Source organism: Bufo gargarizans, chromosome 6 (genome assembly GCF_014858855.1).
Source record: "Bufo gargarizans isolate SCDJY-AF-19 chromosome 6, ASM1485885v1, whole genome shotgun sequence".
Classification (NCBI taxonomy): domain Eukaryota; kingdom Metazoa; phylum Chordata; class Amphibia; order Anura; family Bufonidae; genus Bufo; species Bufo gargarizans.
The window spans coordinates 140,577,426-140,599,221 of NC_058085.1; the positions used below are offsets into that span (position 1 = coordinate 140,577,426).

The 21,796-nt window shown below is 40.3% G+C and overlaps 1 protein-coding gene across 2 annotated transcripts; it reads right to left on the reverse strand.

Annotated features, from left to right (window-relative positions):
- Positions 1–6,225: 6,225 nt before the first annotated feature.
- WNT9B (Wnt family member 9B) lies at positions 6,226–17,282 on the reverse strand. Of its 2 annotated transcripts, none has more exons than XM_044298293.1 (4): positions 17,165–17,282; positions 12,255–12,511; positions 9,153–9,418; positions 6,226–8,533 (listed from the first exon to the last, which is right to left on the reverse strand). In XM_044298293.1, exons 1-4 carry the CDS (start codon positions 17,242–17,244, stop codon positions 8,078–8,080), a joined length of 1,059 nt encoding a protein of 352 aa, XP_044154228.1. In that variant the 5' UTR covers positions 17,245–17,282; the 3' UTR covers positions 6,226–8,077. The 2 variants fall into 2 exon arrangements, with proteins under 2 accessions (XP_044154228.1, XP_044154229.1); XM_044298294.1 differs by lacking the exon at positions 17,165–17,282 and adding an exon at positions 17,009–17,122.
- Positions 17,283–21,796: the final 4,514 nt, after the last annotated feature.

Below are 21,796 nucleotides of genomic sequence, written 5' to 3' on the forward strand. Positions count from 1 at the left end.
CTTACACTGTCTATACTGTCATTTCATTGTGTAATACTGTTGAGGGGGCCCTGACAAACTCTTTTAGTCCTCCTCCTCCTGGATGGGCCCCTTCGGGGTTAGGGCCCCAAAGCAGCTGCTTCCCCTGCTTCCCCTATAGCTACGCCCCTGAGGATAAGTCATCAGTATTAAAAGGGTTTTTCCCGCTGCCTTCTCCGTGCTCACCAAGCACAGTTCCGTACATCGTATAACGGCTGTGCTTGGTATTGCAGCTCAGCTTCATTCACTTGAATTGGGCTGAGCTGCTCCTAGGCCATGTGACTAATAAGCGGGAAGTCAATGGCCTAGGAAAAGCAGAGAAAAGGCTGCAGCGCTACTGCAAGTGCTGCCTTCTCAAACTGTTGATCGGCAGGGGGTCCCGGGTGATCCAGAGGACAGGTCATCAGTTAAAGAAAATCTTGGAAAACCCCTTTGACTCTCAGAGGTAATGCAGTAAGGTGCTCCCATTTCTTTTACAGTTTGTCAGTTTTTTTACATGAATTTGCTGAGGGATGGGTAGCCAGTGAAGGGAGTGGCAGAGAGGAGACATAGTGGTTGGGCAGTGGAGTTGAGGATGGATTGAAGGGGCATAACAGTGTTAGATGGAAGGTCACCGAGAAGGATGTTGCAGTAGTTATCATTTACGTTATTGTAAATCTTTGTAAAACTAGTCCACCATATAGCTTCCAACATCAAGAAGTACAGAGTCTACAACAAAATGGAAAACTTATTCAAAGGAAAGGAGGGTGGAAAAACTTGATGATATCACCAACTGAATTTTGTGGACCTGAAATCTTATACTAAATTTATATGTAATAATCAAGATAATAATAATAATAATGAGTTTGCACCTAAATGATTTAACACAGATTTGGCTTGTTTGCACTTAGATGTTTATTTTGCATTCCAGTTATTCTGATGATTGCTCGCTTCTTGCTTTCATATCCAGGGTTCTACATATATGTCTAGGTTCTTCACGTGTTAAGCTGTTGAAGGTCGTTTAGGTAGCATGCTTCTCATCCCTTCTGTTGGCAACCTTAAAATTTAGCTTAGTGGATTTTACTTGGAATTATGGTTGATGTTACTGGTTTGGGGTTTCAGATGTTGGTTTCTCCTGAAGGAATGTTCAAAAATGTTGCACTTTTGTGACCTGAAGGAAAGTACATAAAAGCTTTAAACTACGAGACACTGCTGGACAACTATACTAATTATTGTTTCACAGAACAGCGCTATGTACATTTGGTGCAAGTACTACAGTGAAAGTTACATTGCAAATTGTTCTTCTAGGGGGGTGGTCTTCTCAAAGAAGATGGCTAGTATATGGTAGAACTGAAAATCTGGTCTGCATTAAGGGGTGGTCTTCTTAAGGAAGTGGTCTTTTGGAGAGGTTTCAATGTTTCAGTCATTGTTTAGGACATAGGGAATTGTACAGTCCTATGCAAAGTTACAGAGTGTTTCTGCCTGGTAAAACAGTTGAGCCAGTTATCCAGCACACAGCCATATAATGAAGTGTATAGGTGAATGGTGGATCATTTATGAAGCCAATATCATTCCTACCTGGCGCTCTCGTTATGCTTTCCTGCCTCTCGGTTTCAGTGTATTAAACAGGTCACTTGAATTTTTTTTTCTTCTACGTTTTGTTGGTTTTTGTTGACAGAAACACATCCATGGATTGGACAGTAAAATATTTTGGTCTTTTTGCCTTCACGGTGGCTCCCATGGTGGTAATTTTTGGTGTGGGTACTCTCTGAGTATTGCGTCCTTTTCTTTGAATTCCCAAAAATAGCACCGTGGATGAGGCACACTATTTTATCGGAGCCTGCCTTTTTCTTTGTATCCTTGCAATCACTGTTGTTTTTGGGGTCGTCCTTCTGCTTCTTCTGATGAGCAGTGCTTGTTTTCAAGCGTTTGTAGCAAGCAGTGTGGACAAGGCAGACGGTGGAAGATGTTGATGGGTTTGGAATGGCCATGGTGTCTTCTGTGGGCAAAGCAAATATGTAACTGAAAAATGTTCACACAGTGTTTCTACTTTACCTTCATCCAGATACAGTTATCAGTTAAAAAAAATCTCGGAAAACCCCTTTAGGTGTATGAGAACTCCCTGTATAATGAGCCATGCAATATATTTAAGGTGTGGCATTTCACCTCTGGATGCAAACATTAATGTTTCCAGCTTCAGGAGGCAGATGTAATGAGGAAAGCGAGGAATTGATACACAAGGGGGGGGGGGGGGATTTATCATGAGGACAATATTTGACGTCAGTTTTGCTTGAGTCTGCGTTGGAATACTTTGTGCCACATTTATCAAATGTCACAGGTTGTTTGATAAATTTGGCTTGTCCTTAAACCAAACACTTCTTTCTAGAGAAGCTCCTCCAGTTTTCCTACTCCACCCTCCCCATGGAGTGAGATTGCAACTTTTTTAAAAAGTTGCAATGATAAATCTGGTGTAAATCTTATTAACATAGCTAACCACACCCACTTGTTCACTCATATTACAAAACTAAAGTGAATTCACAAAATATTGCGCAAGTGAGTGTAAAAAGTCACAGATTTTTACTCAAGCGCTTAAATTTTGCACAGGCGAGTGTAAAAAAAGTCATAAAACCCCTATTTTGCGACTTTTTGACTCCAGAATTCTGGAGTGAAGGTATGATAAATCAGGGCCAAGGAGTATTATGAACTTGAGTTATACAATGAATTAACTATTAATATAAAACTGTGACTTCTTATTTATATATATCTTATTACCTTCATGATTCACTAGCAGAATCCAGTAATAAGATGTCCTGTAAACTCATCTGAAGAGAACCCAAAGAAAACTTACATGATGATGGATGTGTAGAGCACGAGCTAAACATGAATCATTCCTCTAGATGTTACAGGACTTACAACCCTGAATGTGACACTGGCCACCGGGGATTTTAGAACCCTGACTGACTGAGGTCATAATAACAGCATCATGACATCACAACTCTTTTTCCCCCTAATAGACTACATTGATAACTCAAAGTAAGATGACATAGAATTTTTTCCTACTCTGTACCCATAGGGATACATAAGAGCTGGCTATGGACACCATTACCCAAAATGTTTTTACTGTTCATTTGCTTCCTAAATGCAAAATTAATCTTCATAAAAAATGTCCTACCATGTTTCATCTGCAGAGTGTAAGGCTTCTTTCACATATGTGGGAGCTCTCCTACCAGAGCTCTCTGGATCCGGCATAGCTGGATGTTACTTCAATGCCCACCTGCCCCATTGACTGTAATGGGCTCTGGTGGAGATCCGACCATTGTGTGAATCGGTTTTTTTTGTCCGGCCTGGCCGAACCCCGGCATATGTGCCGGGAAGCGGCTGGATCTTATTGTGGTAACATCTGGCTATGCTGATCCAGGGAGCTCTGGCAGGCTGTTCTCTGCTGGAAATGCTTGCCAGAGAGCTGTAATGCTAGTATGAAACAGAACTACCAAGTCTTTAGCTTTATTCACCCATTGCTACGTTTCTGTCGTCTTGCTGGGACTTTTCTCAAGCTTGTGAAAGGTTCCAGCAAGAGGACTGAAACGTCACAATGGGTGAAGAAAGCTACGGATTTTTATCATTAACTTAATAGTGCTGACACATTTATGATCATATACAGTACATCTAGCGATCATGGTTTTAATCACTTTCACACCACTGTACCTCAGTTCTCACACTGTTTTTTAGCTTTATTTGGGGATTTTTTTCAGTGTTAGGGCTCATGCACACGAATATATTTTCTTTTTGCATCTGTTCCGTTTTTTTTTGCAGAACGCGTGCTGAACCATTCATTTCAATGGGTCCGCAAAAGAAACAGAAGTGTATCCATGTGCATTCCGTTTCCGTATGTCTGTATCTCTGTTCCGCAAAAAAAATACATATATAACATGCCCTATTATTGTGTGCATTATGGACAAGGATAGGACTATTTAGGCACCAGCAGTTCAGTTCCGCAAAATAAAGGAATGCACACGGACGTCAACCGTATTTTTTGCGGATATGTGTTTTGCGAACCGCAAAATACATATGGCCATGTGTGGGAGCCTAGAGATAACAAAATGAGTTTTCACACAGCAGATCGAAGAGTGGAGAGTGGGGAAAGAATCCAAAGAGGGCAGCTCACACAGGCTGTAGGTAGGAAAGCGTATACAAAGTAGTTTACAGGGGGAAGGCAGTAGCACAGATCCAGCATGTATTACTAGGAGAAACACGACCTGCATGAGAAAAATCTGAAACTAAGAACGGTTAGAAAACTATAAGGAGTTTGAAAACGAATTGAGGTATGAAGGTTGCAGCCTGAAAGCTAATGCAACTTTTTTACTCAAGGTAAATAATAGCATACGTAAAAATCATTATTCCATTTTTCAATGTGGATTTGCCACAGATTTTACACTTTGAATTTTAAAAACATAAATTGACATATTGTGGATATAACGGCCATACTGCATTTTAAGTTATAGGAGGACATTGCTGTGGAAACTGTCCACAGCATGATGATGAGATTTTTTTTAAATCTCATCCACTTCACTGCTACTCTAAATGCTGTGGATTTCCACATGCATTTCTGCAGTTTCTATGCTACCGGCAACTGTACCCTTACAAAATATTTGTCTAGGAAAGAGATATCTGACTGTCTAAGGTAGAGGAAAGATTACATTGATCTTCTGGTGGGCTCAGACTCTGATAGTGGGCCCCAAAGGTCCAGAAGAAGAAAAAAAACTTTTTGAGCCAATCACTAGAGTCTATTACTTTGAAATAAAACCCATTAGACTTTATTGATGATATGAGGGTTAGTCCCTGAAAATAATTTCTCTGGTGGGCAAGGAACCCAAGTCCAACAATGGTACATAGGGAATGAAGCAGTTCACTGTAATGTTCACCATGTAGGTATAGTTGTAGCTACATGCCATCAAGTGAGACTCGATGGTTTGCTTTAGCTATGAGACTTATAAATGAAGCAGTCTACTAAAAACAGCCGGTTTCACAATAAGCGTTAATGTTTCCACTGCACCCTGCAAGTGTTGGAACATATCAGCTCACCAGGATCCAATATTTATGAGAAGCATGTATATAGCATCTCTAGCTGTTGATGGACTGGACCTTCCTGTTCTTGATGACCCTTTAGCCTGCTAGCTCAAATATGAAGACATTTGTTGAGTCAGCTAGAATACGTAGGCAACGAGTAAATGGAGAGTAAAGTGAGAATCCAATAGAAAACATATATATATGTATACAATCTGTGCTGTATTACGGCTGCAATAACCAGACCTCTTCTGTTCTAATAAACTGAATGACAGCTGACGCTGACTTTAATGTGTCAACTAAATGTGTTGTGCATGACCCCATTTTTAAATGTCAAGCAAGGTCTACTATGCTGTATGCTTGTGAGACTGATCCAGATTTTAGATATCTACAGAGAAATTTTGAGGAAGTTTGTATTATGGACTTTTCATCATATCAGTCAAACATTGGTGGGGTCTTGCACTAGGGATCATCACAGATGTTGAAAGTGAATGTGGTTTTGATTACGGAAAAACTGAAAGGATACACATCTAATTGTTAGGCAAGCTCCTCAAACAAATGTTTAGGATTATGTCATAGAAACAAGTCCTGGTCCTGTCCATCTTAGACTAGAATGCTTAAAGGGGGTGAGGCTTAGTATTCTTTTGATTTCTTTGATTTCTGCTGCAGCAAGCTGCTTCCCAATCACAGGAAATGTAACTTAATGGGGTTGTCCAGGATTTTAATATGAATGACCTATGCGCAGGATAGGCCTTTAGTATCAGATGAACACCCTGCAGCCCATCCTTCCATTATGTAGTGGATGAAACTGATAACTGCAGCACTGCTCCCATTCACTTTAATGGGAGCAGTGCGTCAGTTACCAGCACAGTCCACTACGCAATGGCCAGAGCTGTGTATTTCCACCCATTTCTGACAGCAGATCTACAGCAAAACAGCTGACTGGTGAGGATTTGGGGTGTTGGACCCCTGCTGATCTGATATTGATGGTCTATCTTGAGAATAGGCTATCAGTAATAAAAACCTGGACAACCCATTTAAGCATCCCTCTTCACCCAAATATATTGTTCACATGTGGAGACCAAAATCTTCAATGAAATGTATAGAAGAGGTTTTATCTTTTAATGTACTGTACAATGGATTAGAATTTTTTTCTTGTTTTTTTTTCACTTTAGTCGTCATTAGGGAAATGCTGGACAATATTTTCATGCACATTATTATTTATGGAACAATAAAAAATACACAGTCATTTACAAAAAAAAATTAGTTTATATTGGAGCAATATATAAACAGAAGTGCAGCGTCTCCTATGTACATAGTGGAAAAAATATAAATACTGAATGAAAAACCAATACCTATATACAATTTTATAAAGCAGACAGGAAGCGGCTTCAAGCAGTGTGAATACTGCAGATTTAAATAACTTAAATAGTTGTAGATTTGTACACACGAGGTAGAAAGTATGGGCCTTGTACTTTGTAATGTGAATTCAATAGGTTAAGGCCCAGTGCTCGTTATTGAGTCCTAACTACAGATATGCATGAAGAATTGTCAAGGTAAAAAAGGCAAATATTTAAATAGATTTTTACATATTATTTTACCATATACCGTATTAATGATAAGTAGAATTATTGGTTCTCCCATAGCGGGACTGTGTTTGTGGTGGCATGTTTGTAGGGCACAGGATTCATTTTTCGCTGTAAATTCATTACCCTGATGCAGGGGGCCTACACAGATCTCATAGGTCCCTATAATAAAATTTTGTTTGGACCCCCCTGCCCCACCCAGCTTCCCATTATATGAGTGTCAATCACCCCCCAGACAATGCAGAATGCAAAGTGCAATGCCCCAGATTTATGATGAGTTTTCTTTTTTTAAATTAGGCATAAGATTTTAATTTTAAAAAATTGTACTAAAACGTCACACCTGGCTTCATCCACTTTATCTGACTTTAATGCAGTGTTTTTATATTGAAAAGAGAAGAAGGACTTCACCACCAGGTCCCCCACCTCAGATCAAGTAGCAGTTGCATGGTTTGCCTCCATTGAAGGTATGCCACTACCCAGATTTCCATCTTGTAAGTAAGCAGCTATTTTTCAGTACTCCCCTTTATAAACCACATTGGAAAGCCTGTGCAAAGTAGCCTATGCCTACTGTAATAGACTTACCACCATATATGACATGATTGCCCATTCATTTGAACGGTACCATGTCCACACAACGTTAATAGCTGATTACCAAGGGCTAGAAAAACTAGACTGTAGTGATCAGTTGATCACTGAGTGCCTTTGTTCTAAAAAGTGGTTGTCCAGATGGGATAACCCCTTGAAATACAGATGCCCATAAAGGCTTAAAGAGGTAAAAACTAAGAGCACCTGCTATACAGCTCCCTCAGCTGATGCAGGGAGTCCCTCAGAAGACACTTTCTACTTGACCAATTCTGTGAGTTTGAAACAACAATATGGATTCCCCTGAACTGTGGTTACCTATGGGGGGTATATAATGGGCACACTTGGCATCCACCACTTCAACCCTTTATAGACATCTCACACATGATAGATCTGTCTCTTGCACGTTACTATTATATACTAATTTGCTAGACAGTTACATTTTCATACACTAAAATCTTCAGCATCAGTAGTAAGCCCACCAATAGGGAAAGGTACTGTAGACAGATTTACTAACAATAACGGTTTTCTCAGAACATTGTCCAGGCAGTGTGCTTCTACTACAATACTTCAGTAATCTATTGGTGTATTCATCAGATAGTGGTTATTGATCCTGTGGGACATGCAAAAAGCTATAATATACCATGGCTTGATCTGTGACCCACCAACCATAGTATCAATGGAGTCAATGCAACAAAAAGTATTTGATGCCTAAACACCTTCCAACAAGGTCCGTCCGTCCAAAAATTATTGGAGGGCACATGTAATGGCAGTCTAGTCAGATGGAAGATAAGAGGCGAACCACCTCTTTCAAGTCTGTGGTCTCGCTTCTCTCCTCCACTTTAATGTCACTGTTTGCAGGTATAGGTGTCTTGTTGCTGTACACACTTCTGACACTCCACGTGGCAACACCAATGCACTTGGCAGTGGCAGGAGAAGGTGACCATACGACTCTGCGTGTTGTACCCTCTTCCACAGCACAGACTGTCACAGGTGGTCTCCCGAGAACACACTCTCCCGGCAGTACCAGGTGAAAAGCGACTGGCACGACAGAAACTGGGAGAATCCTCTAAGTAGACTAGATCAGTGGATCGTGGAGAACGGCCAAAGGAGTGTCCTAAAGACTCATGACCTCCCACTGCCTCATTAGTGGCTCCCAGAACTTTCACCGCGTTGTCGTACTTTGCTTTGAGCAAAGCTCCTGTTTCGTGGAAAGGGGAGAGTTGTTTCCAACAGGTGCGAACAGCACATGAACCGGATACTCCATGGCATTTACATGTCGTCTTTAGCCCACTCTTTACAGCCTGAAGATGAGAAAAATATAAGACATTAACTGTCATGGTTATAGAATTGTTGTTAGTGTATAAATATGTCTGACCTAGGGGTATCCATGTGTTCCAGTGTATGTTTTCCTACTCTACCTAAATGTATAGAGGATAACCGAGAAGGACTGATTACCAGAATACTAGGCAGCAGCACTCAATGCCAAGCAGCAGCCTCTAAAGCAAGTTTTAGTACATAAAAAACGGTGATTCAAACATAATGAGGAATTATGCTTACTACAAGGCCTTAGGGGATGAAGAATTCTCCTTTGATGTTCTTTGAATCCTTATATCTAGTAATTGGCTAGAGGGACAAAATAGTAGCTGCTAAATAGAGAACATGCACATTTGTAATTGTTTGTGTGCTTGTTTGCTTTTTCAGATTATCTCAATATAAGTCTTCTTTACTCAGACTCAACCAAATTTTGCTTTTCTTGTCTCTGATGCTTTTGATGTCCAGATGTGTATGGTGTAAGCATGAATGATGACAGGAGCTTTGTTCTACTAGTTTACAGTGGTTTACTGTGTATCCTGCCAAGTTTACATGTACTGTAGGTTAAATTGTATGCATGATCTAACAAGGCCTCTAGGAGCTTCTCACCTTTATTCCAGCATTGGTGTTGTGCAGATCCACCTTGGCTCTCATGTCTCTTCCTCCTTTTCTTTGGCCCAAGAAGTTCTGAAGAAAGCGAGTGCTATGACGTAGATTATCTCCACAGACCCCCCACTGCCATGCTCTCTGGCTCTCTAGCCCTGGAGAATCATCACATGTGCAACGTTCCATTTTACCTCCACTGCAAGCCTTAGCTAGCGAATGAGTCAAAGCAGCAGAAGACACTGCATATAGTAAGGCTGTCTCTTTAAATCCTGGAAAAGAGTGCATATGATTATCTATATGGCTAGTCATTATATCTGCAAGCTATGTTCCTGAAATTTCAATTGTCATGCTAAAGTCCTAGCACAAAAAGGAACATTAGAATAGACATTTCTATTATTTTAAGCATTTTCATATGCATGTACAGGTCCTTCTAAAAAAAATTAGCATATTGTGAGAAAAGTTCTTTATTTTGTAATGTACTGATAAACATTAGACTTTCATATATTTTAGAATCATTACACACCAACTGAAGTAGTTCAAGCCTTTTATTGCTTTAATATTGATGATTTTGGCATACAGCTCATGAAAACCCCAAATTCCTATCTCAAAAAATTTGCATATCATGAAAAGGTTCTCTAAACGAGCTATTAACCTAATCATCTGAATCAACTAATTAACTCTAAACACCTGCAAAATATTCCTGAGGCTTTTAAAAACTCCCAGCCTGGTTCATTACTCAAAACCGCAATCATGGGTAAGACTGCCGACCTGACTGCTGTCCAGAAGGCCATCATTGACACCCTCAAGCAAGAGGGTAAGACACAGAAAGAAATTTCTGAACGAATAGGCTGTTCCCAGAGTGCTGTATCAAGGCACCTCAGTGGGAAGTCTGTGGGAAGGAAAAAGTGTGGCAGAAAACGCTGCACAATGAGAAGAGGTGACCGGACCCTGAGGAAGATTGTGGAGAAAGACCGATTCCAGACCTTGGGGGACCTGCGGAAGCAGTGGACTGAGTCTGGAGTAGAAACATCCAGAGCCACCGTGTACAGGCGTGTGCAGGAAATGGGCTACAGGTGCCGCATTCCCCAGGTCAAGCCACTTTTGAACCAGAAACAGCGGCAGAAGCGCCTGACCTGGGCTACAGAGAAGCAGCACTGGACTGTTGCATGTCATTCGGAAATCAAGGTGCCAGAGTCTGGAGGAAGACTGGGGAGAGGGAAATGCCAAAATGCCTGAAGTCCAGTGTCAAGTACCCACAGTCAGTGATGGTCTGGGGTGCCATGTCAGCTGCTGGTGTTGGTCCACTGTGTTTTATCAAGGGCAGGGTCAATGCAGCTAGCTATCAGGAGATTTTGGAGCACTTCATGCTTCCATCTGCTGAAAAGCTTTATGGAGATGAAGATTTCATTTTTCAGCACGACCTGGCACCTGCTCACAGTGCCAAAACCACTGGTAAATGGTTTACTGACCATGGTATTACTGTGCTCAATTGGCCTGCCAACTCTCCTGACCTGAACCCCATAGAGAATCTGTGGGATATTGGGAAGAGAAAGTTGAGAGACGCAAGACCCAACACTCTGGATGAGCTTAAGGCCGCTATGGAAGTATCCTGGGCCTCCATAACACCTCAGCAGTGCCACAGGCTGATTGCCTCCATGCCACGCCGCATTGAAGCAGTCATTTCTGCAAAAGGATTCCCGACCAAGTATTGAGTGCGTAACTGAACATAATTATTTGAAGGTTGACTTTTTTTGTATTAAAAACACTTTTCTTTTATTGGTCGGATGAAATATGCTAATTTTTAGAGATAGGAAATTTGGGTTTTCATGAGCTGTATGCCAAAATCATCAATATTAAAACAATAAAAGGCTTGAACTACTTCAGTTGGTGTGTAATGAATCTAAAATATATGAAAGTCTAATGTTTATCAGTACATTACAGAAAATAATGAACTTTATCACAATATGCTAATTTTTTTAGAAGGACCTGTATATGAAACCAACTCTCCTATGTGGCCTAAACTCTGCCGCTACCCCCAAACTGATAGGGATTGCAACTTCTCCTGAAGAATCCACCACTCAACTGTATTGATAAGAACCGAGCCATGATTAAGGCCTCCTTCACACTTGCGTTGTCCGGATCCGGCGTGTACTCCACTTGCCGGAATTACACGCCGGATCCGGAAAAACGCAAGTGTACTGAAAGCATTTGAAGACGGATCCGTCTTCAAAATGCTTTCAGTGTTACTATGGCACCCAGGACGCTATTAAAGTCCTGGTTGCCATAGTAGGAGCGGGGAGCGGGGGAGCAGCATACTTACCATCCGTGCGGCTCCCGGGGCGCTCCAGAATGACGTCAGAGCGCCCCATGCGCATGGATCATGTGATCCATGCGATCACGTCATCCATGTGCCTGGGGCGCCCTGACGTCACTCTGGAGCGCCCCGGGAGTCGCACGGACGGTAAGTATGCTGCTCCCCGCTCCCCACTACAGTTTACCATGGCTGCCAGGACTTTAGCGTCCCGGCAGCCATGGTAACCATTGAGAAAAAGCTAAACGTCGCATCCGGCAATGCGCCGAAACGACGTTTAGCTTAAGGCCGGATCCGGATCAATGCCTTTCAATGGGCATTCATTCCGGATCCGGCCTTGCGGCAAGTGTTCCGGATTTTTGGCCGGAGCAAAAAGCGCAGCATGCTGCGCTATTTGCTGCGGCCAAAAAACGTTCCGTTCCGGAACGGAAGACATCCTGATGCATCCTGAAGGACGGACTGTCCATTCAGAATGCATTAGGATAATCCTGATCAGTATTCTTCCGGCATAGAGCCCCGACGACGGAACTCTATGCCGGAAGACTATAACGCAGGTGTGAAAGAGCCCTAAGAACTGCAGGGTTCAAAACGTGTAGGAAAGATATGTGCTGTTTTGCTACATGGTGTTGTTTTATCTCTTCAATAAAGCCAGTGGATTTTATCTTGCATGTTCACCTGCTCCTCTCTGGGTTTTCCGTGCACCTAGCAGTCTGGATAAAGCTGTAGAGGTTAGCTGAACTTTTCTTTGGTTCTCCTGATGTATTGTTTGCCACAAGAGCATATAAATTCCTTACCTCTTTTTAAGAGACTCCCCCTGCCTTGTAGACTGCAGTTCCAGCGTTCACTGCGTAGTTGGTATTGGCATTCCACAATACCCAATCGAACTGCTTCCTTCAGTGCTTCTGCCAAACCTGGTTCTTTTCGACACAATCTCTTCTGCCTCCGTGTAAGGGGCAGCAGATCACACTGTTTGAGGTGGGGTCGATTGTGGTTGCTGCCAATTACAGATGACGGTGAAGTGTACTGTGAGAGTGACTCCTTGCTAGTTAGCCTGTGGAGAGTCCCAAAAACAAAAGGTTATGTTTTGATGGCTATAGTTTAGTATCACACATGGCCAGTATTCTCCATTGGTATACTTTTGGAGTATAGCATCATTCACATGATCATGTTCTTCATCCGTGCACTTTGCACTTTTTGCGAATAGCACACTGACCTATTAAATTCTACTGGGCCCTGCACACATTCATAATTTTTCAGATCTGTGTGGCCATTCTGGAAATTATACAACATGTCCTATTCTTGTCTGTATTTGAGACAAGTTCATTCTATTGATGGGAGTGAGAAAGAAGTGGAATGCACATGGAAAGTATCCGTATTTGGTGTATCTTTTGTTTGCAGACCTAAATATGGACGTGTGCATAAAGCCTAAATCATATCTGCAGAAATGATGACCCTTATAGATTTTCTGATTACCTTAAGACCATTATTTTTGGAGAGAGATCTTCCCATATATGATCAGATCTAGAAAGGCCAATAAGTTGATATCTAGACATTTTTGTATATAGGGTAGATAAAGCAGATCACTGTAGGCTCCATTCTGGGTTGTGGTTGACTTCTAAATACGGACGTATGCATGAACGTATATCATATCTGCAGAAATGATGACCCTCATAGATTTTCTAATTACTTGAATCTATAAGTATGATAGAAGGTTAACAGAATCTTCTTTATACTCATATAAAAGGGAGGCGTAGACACCACTGTAGATCCAGTGGAATCTGGTCTTTTGCCCAGGTCCAAAGACAAGAAGACCATCATTTTTGGGAGATATCTTCCCATATATGATCAGATCTAGAAAAGCCAATAAATTGATATGATATGATAGGGTAGGTGAAGCAAATCACTGTAGGATCTATGCTGGGTTGTGATTGACTTCTAGCTCCATCTTAGTTAATAATGAGCCTCTTGATTTTGTATTGTCATTTCAATACCAGCTAGCACTTTGGACAGTTTGGGTTGGCTGTTTTATCACACTATGGCCTCTTTCACTTGAGCGTATTTTCAATCAGTATATGGCCCAGATTTTATGTACTGGAATCTGCTGGTAATGTTAATCAATAGAGCTCTTCACATGGCCATATAATTTCCATCAGTATTTAAAATCCACAGCACATTACAGTTTATGGGAGTGCATCAAAAGTGCAGGGAGGAAAGAATACTGTAAATCCTGATGAAATCCTGGCGCAATTCTAGTGACAATATCAAAGCATAATCCAGAGCCAGAATACTGACGGATTTCAATACGCTTGTGTTAAAGAGGCCTATGTAGAGGTGGCTTCAAACACATTATGCATAATGAGCAGACAATCAATTAGTATTTTATGCTTTTCTGAACTTTTGTGGCTGTGAAGTGGCCGGATTATATCATTTACTATGCTAGCATTTTCTTGTTTCATTTTCTACTCCAGCTGCTTGAGAATACAGATTGTTTGCTGCATACCTACTCCGACTTCATGTATTATCTCCAGTTATAATTTTAAAATGCAGTAAAATTCTTTTAATCCAGCAACTGGCAATCAAGAAGTTGTTTCTTTTGCTGCTAAATATAAAATATATGGGATTGTATGAGATTAAGGCACCTTCAGAAACAGTGCCCAAAGAGGTGATTTCTTAAAAGGAACCCAAACATGTGTGCCTTTTTTAATCTATGCATGATTATACTGTAATAATCCACCAAATTGTATTCGACATAAAGTTCTTTTCAATTCACATGTGGTATTATACTATAGCAATATTTTTACTTTTTTCAAACAAAAATCTAAGTCTTAGCAAAACTCTGCTGCTGCTCTACTGTATGTTGCATTATTGTGATGTTCAAGTTGCAATACATCTCTATATTCTAGATATTTTTATTTATAACATTAATAATTTGGTAACCAAAAACCTGTTTAGATTTACATACACTATCTTTTTTATATTCAAAGTATATATATATATATATATATACATATACACACATTTATCAATTGAGTCCCTATTTACAGTTATTTCTGTTGTTCTGCTCAGTTCTAGGAGTCATCTCTTTTAGGGTACTTTCACACTTGCATTGTTTGATTCCGACAGGCAGTTCCGTTGCCTGAACTGCCTGCCTGGTCAGGAAAACTGTATGCAAACGCATGGCATTTTTTCTGACTGATCAGGCATTTTTCAGACTTATCAGGATCCTGATCAGTCAGAAAAATGACCGATCAGTCAGAAAAATGCATTGCAATACCGGATCTGTTTTTCCGATGTCATCTGGCAAAACGGATCCGGTATTAATTTATTTCACATTTTTTAAGGAATACCGGATCTGACAATGCGGCGATTTGAATGCACTAATACATTACTATGGGAAAAAATGCATTCAGGCAAGTGTTACTTTTTTTGTCCAGAGATAAAACCGTATTATCTCCGTCCTGAAAAGTCAAAAAGATTGAACTGACGACATCCTGAACGGATTGCTCTCCATTTAGAATGCATTAGGATAAAACTGATCAGTTCTTTTCCGGTATAGAGCCCCCAGGACGGAACTCTATGCTGGAAAAGAAAAACGCAAGTGTGAAAGTACCTTTAGCAGAGAAAAAAGGCCCCCAACAAAGCCTCTGACTCAGATGTGAATAAGCCCTTTTTATTTTATGTATGATTTTTCATTCAAAACTTTCCTGGAAACATAGTATTCAGGCTTTTTTTAAATGATATTAGATATTTATCTACCCTGGCAGTAGAAACGCAAACAATTTATATTCTAAACAAAATAGACCTTTGACATTATAAAGGTATATTCATACACAGCAGTAACAATTCCATACATGTGAATAGGATTTGTCATTCAGATGTGTGGAACAGATTTTCCTTCACAGAAATTTCATCAAATGTATCACAAAAGTCTCAAAAATAACATGGCAATGAACTTCTCTACCCATCATCTATTTCAGAGATTTTTTTTAGACAAGTCTTTTGTAACTTACATTTATAAACTAATTAACCCTTTTTTAATTTCTTATTTTTCGTTATCTACTTTTTTATTTATTTTAATCTCTAAAGCCCCCCCATTATTCCCTTACTATGATCGGAAAGATGGAGAGGAGAGCTTACTTCCACCACATCTAGTAACTGAACCCTCATAGAGTTTTTATGTTACAGCTATTAAAAGTTCAGAAAATGTTTTTATTATTATTTCACAATCACAAACACACACATGGTGTACAGCTGGAGGACGACCGTATCTGCCCGCTTTCCCATCACCTGCTATTACCCATATTATGTGATCTTATGAATGTAAATATTTTTTGGGAAAAAAAAAATATTCAATTCAAGGTCTCCAAGCTCTGTGTGAATCATCGAAAAGAGAGAGAGAGAGAATGAGATGTTCTACACTGGGAGGAAAAAAACGACTCTGAGAAAACAGGAAAGGGAAATCTCTGGGATAGAAGTGTGAGAAAAGAAGATGAAAAATATGCATTTATCGGGTTGCCTTAACCCTTAAATTGAAAAAAATAATGTACACACATGCAAAATGTATTTACAATATTTTTATATGGCTTGGAATAATATTTGCTTTAATAATCTAAATGTTTACATTTCATTAAAAAAATAATTAAAACAAAAAGTATGTTAATTTCCTTTTAGTAAAGAACAACCTATGAAGTCAAGTGTAATACAAACTGACCAGGTATGCAAATGTATTATGATTATTAATACATTGATAGATAGGAATATATATTCGTCTGTGTGTGTATATATATATATATATATATATATATATATATATACACACACACACACACACAGATTTATAGGATATACTGTATACTTTTTTCTTCAATAAAACTATTTTCATGTGTAAAGCTGATGGAGATGAAAGCTTTGCAAATAATCTCTGCCCTGTGAGAAATTAGTTATAATGTAATAATCTCCAGTCTGGTCACGGTAATAACATGGATGAATTATGGCAGATAGGATACATAGGGGACAGTAATGATCACCAGTGAGTTCCAGAGATTGCAGCCAGGGCAGTGCGTAATAACTAGGCAGGAAATTATAGGACTTGTAGTCCCCCCAGAGGTTTTCAAAATACTAATATTATTAGCCTTTGCTGTATGTAAAACTCCTATACTTGGCATACTGCTACATGTAATCCTTATGCAGCACTGGTCTTTAACCTGTGGCTCACCAGCTATTGCAAAACTACAACTTCCAGCATGCTGGGACAGACCACTGCTCCAGAGATATGCAAACTATTCAGACCTGTATAACCAGAATGGAGATGCTTGGACTTGTAGTTCCCCACCAGAGGTTTAGGAAATGATTACATGGGAAACCTGAGAGCTGTACCTTTCCCACAGGTATACATAATAACTGCAAAGGGAATACTAGCATGTGTAGTTTCCTCAGAAGTGTATGTAATACTCACACAGGGAATACTGGGACTGGTAGTTTCCCCCAGATGTTTGCAGGCTAGCAATGTAAGAAACTGAAGAGATCTGCATTATATCTATGTACTCACATCACATCCTATAGTACTCTTCTCTAAAGAAAGTCACCTCCAGCCAAACGTACACGCAGTCTGTTACAGGGAATACATGAGGACAATACTACATCTTCTGTGTGCAGCTTCAGAGTATTGGATGGCGACAGAACAAGGTAATAAGTGGTTTCTCACCCAAAATAGGAGTCCACAGGCTGTCCTAGAAGGGTGAGCAGAGGCAGGGCGGCCAGGAACAGGTGGAGGCCGGCTGGCATGGTGCACACTGGGCTCTGCTCCTCATCTCTCTCCTCCTGCTGCTCTGATCACTGGCCGCTGCTCACTCCTGACCAGTTTAAAGGGACAGGGCACACCTTGTTGCTGATTGGCTGACATCCGACACACCCTTACTCTGGTTGGATAAACATTCAAGGTGTGTAGAGAGGAGGTGGGATTTGTAGTGCACATCAGGCTGTGGGTGACAGGAATTGTCTTGTAGTGTCACAATGAATGAAGCTTCACTCTGTACTCTATCCTTCTAATATATATCTACCATCTATGTATCCATCTATCTAATATCTATCTATCAATCAATCAATCAAGTATCTATCTATTATGTATCTATCTGTCTAATATATATCTATCCTTCTAATATCTATCTATCTATCTATCCGTCTATTATTTATCTAATATCTATCCATCCATCCGTCTAATAGTTATCTATCTATCTATATAGTATCTATCTATTTATATAATATCTATCTATTATCTATCTATTCATCCATCCTTCTATCTGTCTAATATTTATCTATCTATCCCTCTAATATCTATATATTGATCTATCTACCTAATATCTATCTATCTGTCTAGTGTCTATGTATCCATCCGTCTGTCTAATTTTTATCTATGTGTCTCTCTAATTTTTATCCATCATCTATCTAATATTTATCTATCTAGTATCCACTTATCTATATATCTCATCTATATGCTCTCTAATCTTAGTATCTATTTTCTCATAACTATTCTATTTTATAACTATTTTATCTAATATCTATTCTATCGATCTACTATGTCAGTGATGGCGAACCTTTTAGAGGCCGAGTGCACAAACTGCAAACCAAAACCCACTTATTTATCGTAAAGTGCCAACACGGCAATGTAACCTGAATACTACAGTCCAATATAGTATATCTTTATGTACTTTATCATGTAGCTATAATAGCCTGCCTACAGTCAGTGCCCTGCCTGTGCTGTTCATAGGAAAAGTCTAAGGCATATTGGTACACCATAGACTTTTTTCACAGTGCGGGTGCCCACAGAGAGGGCTCTGAGTGCCGCCTCTGGCACCCGTGCCATAGGTTCGCCATCACTGTACTATGTTATCTATCTATCTAATTTTATCCATTATATATATATATATATATATATATATATATATCAACTATGCTGTCTAATCTATGTATTTATATAATAAATATGTTGTCTAATCTGTCTATCAACTATGTTATCTGATATATCATCTATCTATCTGGTATGGTATCCAATCTATTAGTCTATCTATCTATCTATCTATCTATCTATCTATCTATCTATCTTATCTAATCTGTTTATCTGCCTATCTATCTGCTATGCTATCATGCTATCTAAATCTTTCTATCTACTATGCTATTTTAGGCTACGTCTACATGATGACAATAAGTTGCGCGACAGATAGGGCACAACTACACTGCAACATTTGTAGCGCAACATTTTGTTGCACTAATGTCACGCAACAATTTTTATAATGGCAGTCTATGGTGTTGCACTGCAACATGCAACATGCTGCGACTGCGGCGCAACAGTCGCAGAAAAATCATCCATCTCGAATGGATTTTCTGCGACTGTTGCGTCGCAGTCGCAGCATGTTGCAGTGCGACACCATAGACTGCCATTATAAAAATTGTCTCGCGACATTAGTGCAACAAGATGTCGCACGACAAATGTCGTCGTGTAGACGTAGCCTAAAGGGCTCTTTACACGGGAAATGACGTTTCGTTTGTGCAGCACAAAAAATCCTTGTTATCCCAATGGCAGATCATGCTGTGTAAGCACAATCTGCCACTGGGAAACAATGAGTCTGTATGGAGAAGAGTGATGGCATTAGCGATCGCTCCTCCCCATACACTGGAGGAGATTGCTGCATGTAAATGCACCGGTCTCCTCCGCTAGCAATTCTTCCCATGTTATTAATCTGTTTGTCTATCTACTATGCTATCTATCATGCTATCTAAATCTTTCTATCTACTATGCTATCTAAATCTGTCTTTCTATCTATTTATCTATCTATCTATCTATCTATCTACTATTTTATCTAATTATCTGTCCACTGCAATCTATCTATCATGCTATCTAAATCTGTCTATCCATCATCTATCTACTATGTTATCTAATCTATCTGTCTATCATGCTATCTAAATCTATCTATGTCTCTGTTTCTCATCCTACATGTACGTCAGAGGTCATAGGGTTAGAGGGTACGTGGGACAGTAAGCTTTTTTTTTTTTGCTGGTTGCTAGGGTCTCCCCACATTCAACCATACTGCCCCGCCATTCACTCTCCTAGGAACAGGCACTCTGCCCATCAGAGGACAGCACAGGTGGCACATCGTAGACAGTAGCATGGAACCAGAGTGAGGTATTTGAGTTTATTTTTCCTTGGCACCTTATGCCACTCCAAAGGGGTCTTTATTATTACAAGGGGGCATTATGGGGACATTAGTACTACCCAGTGGTGCACCGCCAATGAGGTGAGGTGAGGCTATTGCCTCAGACAGCACCAGGTGGGGGGCAGCAGAAAGGCCTTGGGCAATGGGTGCTTTCATTGTGGAAGTATTCATCTCTGCATATTCAACTGTATCACTGTTCTCAGGACAGCGATATAGTTCAATGCTGCGACGGGCAAGGGAGCAATGTCTCCCTGCCCTAGTGTTCGTTCTAATAGGATTTAGTTCTAGTGCCTGTAGTCTATTAGAGGCTGTGTCATCATCATCATCTTCTCGCTGCCTAAGCCATGCTGCATACAGCGCAGGGAACAGACTAGAAGAGATCATTTCTGACAGGAGAATAGAGGTAAGTATTTTAGTTTTTTTTTTAGGCAACATGCTGTTGGGCCACAAGGGAGGGGGGGTGTCATTATTTTAGAAACTGGGGGAAACTGTATGGGGACATTAGGGGCGCTAAAAAGGGGCATTTTTGTACTGGAACACATTATTAGGGGGCCTCTATGGTGACATCGTTCGACTGGGGGAACTAAAAGGGGGTAATTTTTTTTGCACTGGCACACGTTATAAGGGAGCATGTTTTATACTGGCACATATTAGAAGTATTTTTTGTACTCGCACACATTATAAGGGAGCATTTTGGTACTGTCACACATTGGAAGGGGGTATTTTTTGTACAAGCACACATTATGGGGGGAATTATTACTACTAGGGGACTGGACATTATTACTATTGGGGGCACTGTTACCACATAGTGCACTCTGGCATTAACTATTTGAGGACTGTTACAGTGGGGATCGCCCTGACACAGTATCAGCACAGTTATTTTTGGAGGGCACTGTTTACAGCACTATAAGTGTCAAGTGCGGTATTTGTTGGGCACTGTTATTTTTTTAGGGAGCTATGTGCCAATAATTATTGATGGGGAACTATCTCTGTGGTACTAGTATTTTCAGTGAGACTTTTTCAGCAGTATAGTATTGAGGAGCACAGTTGGCATAGTATTAGGGGTGGCAGGAGGGAGTGTTCAGAAGGTAGGGAGGAGGATGGAAAAGTAGGAAACTAAGATGTCTGTGTGCCAAACTCTGCAAAGACAAGAGAACGCTGAAAGAAATCATCATGGTGGTCTGGTCTGAATGGAGAAGATAAGAAAAGGGAACATCTACAGGAGACGTCACTGGATGTAAGATATATGTTGTGCTATATCAACCTATATGTTTTAGAGTGCTATATGTAATGTTTTCTAAGTATGCCTTTAACAGTAGGGTTGGAGGGAAGGGATTAGGTTGAGAATTTGACATGGGGAGGGGCGTAATTTAAGTTCTTGACTCAGGCAGCAGAAAGGCTAGATGCACCCCTGGTACTACTTGTGGTACTTTAAGGGCACTTTTTTCTTACTAGGGCACTTTATGGGGGCTTTTTTTTACTGCTGGGTGGGGCAAATACTGGGCATTATTACTTCTGAGGCATAATATGGGGGCTTTATTACAACCAGGGGCACTTTAGGGGGCATTAGTGCTATTGGGGGCACTATAAGGGGGCATATTTACTAATGAAGCACACTATAGGGGTTTTAATATTACAATGGGAGGCTTTATTACTACTGGTAGCCACTGTAGTAAGCTTTATTACTACCGGCAGCACTATAGGGGGCAATGGTATTACTGAGGCACTATAGGTGGGAATTATTACTTTTGGGGTCACTATGGGGCATTATGGTGGGCTTTACTACTACAGGGGGGTAATATACAGTTAAGAACAGAAGTATTTGTACACCCTGCGATTTTGCAAGTTCTCCCACTTAGAAATCATGGAGGGCTCTGAAATTCACATTGTAGGTGCATTCCCACTCTGAGAGACAGAATGTAAAAAATAAATTCAGGAAATCACATTGTATGATTTTTAAAGAATTTATTTGTATTGCACTGCTGAACATAAGTATTTGAACACCTGAGAAAATCAGTGTTAATATTTGGTACAGAAGACTTTGTTTGCAATTACAGAGGTCAAACGTTTCCTGTAGTTCTTGACCAGGTTTGCACACACTACAACAGGGATTTTTGCCCACTCCT

Excerpts from the sequence above, each read along its gene's own strand:
- WNT9B (XM_044298293.1), bottom strand. The coding sequence starts at position 17,244 with ATGCCAGCCGGCCTCCACCTGTTCCTGGCCGCCCTGCCTCTGCTCACC. Across the intron at positions 12,512-17,164 it reads CCTGTGGACTCCTATTTTGG|GCTAACTAGCAAGGAGTCAC; the intron begins GTGAGAAACCAC and ends GACTCTCCACAG. Across the intron at positions 8,534-9,152 it reads ACACCAATGCTGGAATAAAG|GCTGTAAAGAGTGGGCTAAA; the intron begins GTGAGAAGCTCC and ends TCTCATCTTCAG.